This window comes from Pristiophorus japonicus, chromosome 17 (genome assembly GCF_044704955.1).
Source record: "Pristiophorus japonicus isolate sPriJap1 chromosome 17, sPriJap1.hap1, whole genome shotgun sequence".
NCBI lineage: Eukaryota > Metazoa > Chordata > Chondrichthyes > Pristiophoridae > Pristiophorus > Pristiophorus japonicus.
Window position 1 is genome coordinate 130,186,040 of NC_091993.1, and position 3,453 is coordinate 130,189,492.

The 3,453-nt window shown below is 48.6% G+C and overlaps 1 protein-coding gene across 1 annotated transcript in view; it reads right to left on the reverse strand.

The window, feature by feature from the left end:
• The window catches only part of LOC139228047 (putative uncharacterized protein DDB_G0286901), a gene marked incomplete at its 3' end in the record, with an annotated part of 21,656 nt that extends 18,668 nt beyond the window's left edge, over window positions 1-2,988 (reverse strand). Inside the window, exon 1 of the mRNA XM_070859194.1 lies at window positions 2,867-2,988. Within this exon, the coding sequence (XP_070715295.1) occupies window positions 2,867-2,988 (122 nt within the window). The remainder of the gene's footprint in view (window positions 1-2,866) is intronic.
• Between the last annotated feature and the right edge of the window lie 465 nt (window positions 2,989-3,453).

Consider the following 3,453-nt stretch of genomic DNA (forward strand, 5'->3'; position numbering starts at 1 on the left):
GACAGTGCAGTGCTCCCTCAGCACTGGCCCTCCAACAGTGCAGCACTCCCTCAGTACTGCCCCTCCGACAGTGCGGCACTCCTTCAGTACTGCCCCTCCAACAGTGCGCCGCTCCCTCAGTACTGCCCCTCTGACAGTGCGGCAGTCCCTCTGCGCTGGCCCTCCGACAGTGCAGCGCTCCCTCAGTACTGCCCCTCCGACAGTGCGGTGCTCCTTCAGCACTGGCCCTCCGACAGTGCAGCTCTCCCTCAGTACTGCCCCTCCGACAGTGCAGCACTCCCTCAGTACTGCCCCTCCGACAGTGCAGCACTCCCTCAGTACTGCCCCTCCGACAGTGCGGTGCTCCCTCAGTACTTCCCCTCCGACAGTGCAGTGCTCCCTCAGTACTGACCCTCCGACAGTGCGGTGCTCCCTCAGTACTGCCCCTCCGACAGTGCCGTGCTCCCTCAGTACTGCCCCTCCGACAGTGCAGCACTCCCTCAGTCCAAAAGTCTATCGATCTTAGCCTTGAATATACTCAACGACTGAACCTCCACAGCCCTCTGGATCAGAGAATCCCAAAGATTCACCACCCTCTGAGTGAAGAGATCCCTCCTCACCTCCGCTGATGAACTGATGAGTGGCTGCACCGAAGCAAGTTCAGGACTAAATTGGAAAATAAAAAATTGTAATATGTTGAAGAGGGATAGCCAGGACTGATTTCTATAAAGAACCTCTTGAATGCAGGTAAAATTAAACTGTAATGAAAAGCAAATTAGACTTAATAATTTTCCGAATGGATTCTTCACACGAGGACATTAAGTTGGCAGTTTGAATTCAGGTAAATCGCAGTTAGTCAAGGAGTTAGAAAGTGGAAAAATTCTGATAATATAAATGGACTATATTATAGTTTGAAAAGAATTGGCAAAATTGTAAATGAATGTGCAGCAAATGATTGGGGGTTTTAGATTTTACGAAGATAAGCAGATTATTAAACTACAAAAAGTAATTTCTAGGCACCAATCTGAGACTGTTTTGAGGGCAGGAATGATGAAGGAAGTGTTTGTAGTTCAAGTTCCAACATCCTCTCTCTCTGTCCACTCCACACGTGTCCAGCAGGAGAGGAAACGATTGAGCTCAACTGTGATGCCCTTCAAGGTCAAATGACTGACTGACCCTCTGCTAATACATGAAGAATGGCTACCTGGGCAAGCTGTCAGAAGCCAATAAGAACATAAGAATTAGGAGCAGGAGTTAGCCACACAGCCCCTCGAGCCTGCTCCGCCATTCAATAACTGGACCTTGAACCTACAACTTCCTGACTCAGAGGCGAGAGTGCTGCCCACTGAGCCACGGCTGACCCTCGGGGAATCGAGGGATATGGGGATCGGGCGGGAAAGTGGAGTTGAGATCGAAGATCAGCAGTGATCTTACTGAATGGTGGAGCAGGCTCGAGGGGCCGAATGGCCGACTCCTGCTCCTATTTCTTATGTTCTTATGTCTGACAGACGGAGTTCTGGGCGATGTGTCAGTAAACACTGTCCTCACCTTCCATCCATACATGTTGGACCAGGCAGAATCATTCCTATTTGACGATGGCTAACGTTCTGCCCCTCTGCCTTGTATAGGAACCATGAGGAGGCCATTCAGCCCCTCGGGCCTGTTTCATCATTCAATCAGATCGTGGCTGATCTGTATCTTAAACTCCATTTACTCGCCTTTGCTCCAAATCCCGTCATATTCTTACCCAGTCTGTAAATGTTCAATTCAACCCTGACATCCACAGCCTTTTGGGGGAGAGTTCCAGATCTCTGACTACCTTCCGTGTAATAAAGTGCTTTCTGATTTCACTCCCTCTAGCCCTAACTTTAAGGTTATTCTCTTTGTTCTGGACTCCTCCCCAACAGAGGAAATCCTTTCTTTCTCTGTTCCCGATTGAACTATTTGATTATTTGAGATCACTCCTCAACATTCTAAACGCAGGAAATACAAGATACGTTTATACAACTTTTCCTGTCTCTCGCTCTCCTTCTTTGCTCTCCATCGGAGTGAAGCTCAACTTCTGCCGGAAAGGAAAGTGAGGGGGTGGCGGGGTGTATGTCGGACAGCCCAGTGCCTCTCTCTGTCTCTCTCTCACTGAGGGGTTGTTCTTGTGTGGGGGAGGGAAGGCGATAATAATATGTTCCTTGGCCCCTCCGGGACTACACTACAACGAATGGCCCGGAATGATGGACACAGCCTCTAGGCTGCAATCTGACCAGAATTCGACTAGCCTCCCATCGCACCTTTGGACCACTGACAGAGCAGATCTCTGTTGACTTTGCCTGCCACTCTCCTCTCGCCCCGAAGCGCTGCCGGTAACAATTGTAAAGGCGGCAAATTGAATCGATAGATTAGCGGGTTAACATCATTCACTGACACTGGGCAGAATGTCCACCCTACCCATTGGGACACTGGTTTGCGGGGTCTATCAATGAGCAAAGCTCCACCTGCCTCTCCGATACCAGACACACAGCATCAACTGAGTTCTTCATCTTGGAACCAACCACGTCCCAGAGAAAGCTTCCTCCCCAAGGTGAATAGTCACTGGGCGGGGTGAAGGGTGAGTTCGACCACAAGCAACTGCTTGGAAACTTGAAGTGAAGACATGTTTTTTTTGTACACTCTCTGGACCATCAACTCATAATTGTGAGGCGGCAGATATAAGATGGCCTCCAAACTTTGCTGATTTATTGATAACCTTGGACCTATTTTGTAAACAGATCTTCAATCGCACAAACCGCCTGTGTGTTTAGCTTTAACCAACCAGCGCCTCCTGTAAATAGCAGGTGTTCTTCTCCCTGCTTTCTCTAACGCTCTCTGCAAGGTCACTCTCAACAAGCCTCACATTAAGTCCACCATCTCAGGGCTGACCTGACAGCGCTGAAATGTGTCTGTGAACGAGTCTGTAACAATGTGTTGTTTAAACAGAGGGGTGCTCCTTCGGTCATTGGCTCCATAGTATCGCATGTTTGACCATGGGCCCACAACACTGAGAGCTGGGCTGAATCTATCCCCAGAAACATTTCCTTTATGACCCTTGAAAAGACAAGAGAAGAGAAATGTTGCTGCCAGATCTGGGCTGGATTCAGAGGCAGCTTCTGTGACCACTGATGGAGTCACGTTGCGCAGTCAGTGACCTGAATGGCATCTTAATCTGTTGAGGGAATATTTGAACATGGTAATGACACTGCCTCATGTAATATAGATGGAACATAAATATTGAGCAGCAGTAAAAAGGAAAATGTCTTTGGCCCACTCGCTGTATAATATTAAATGACTAACTGTGAGGAACTGCAAATGACAATCAGCCGTGAAGCATCGTCCGACTCACTCCTGGAAATGGGTCTTGGTCAGCTTGTCACGCTGAAGGATTTGAACGTGATGAGCTTATTAATGTTGAGTTATTGGATGTTTGGGAAATGCTGGAAAGTG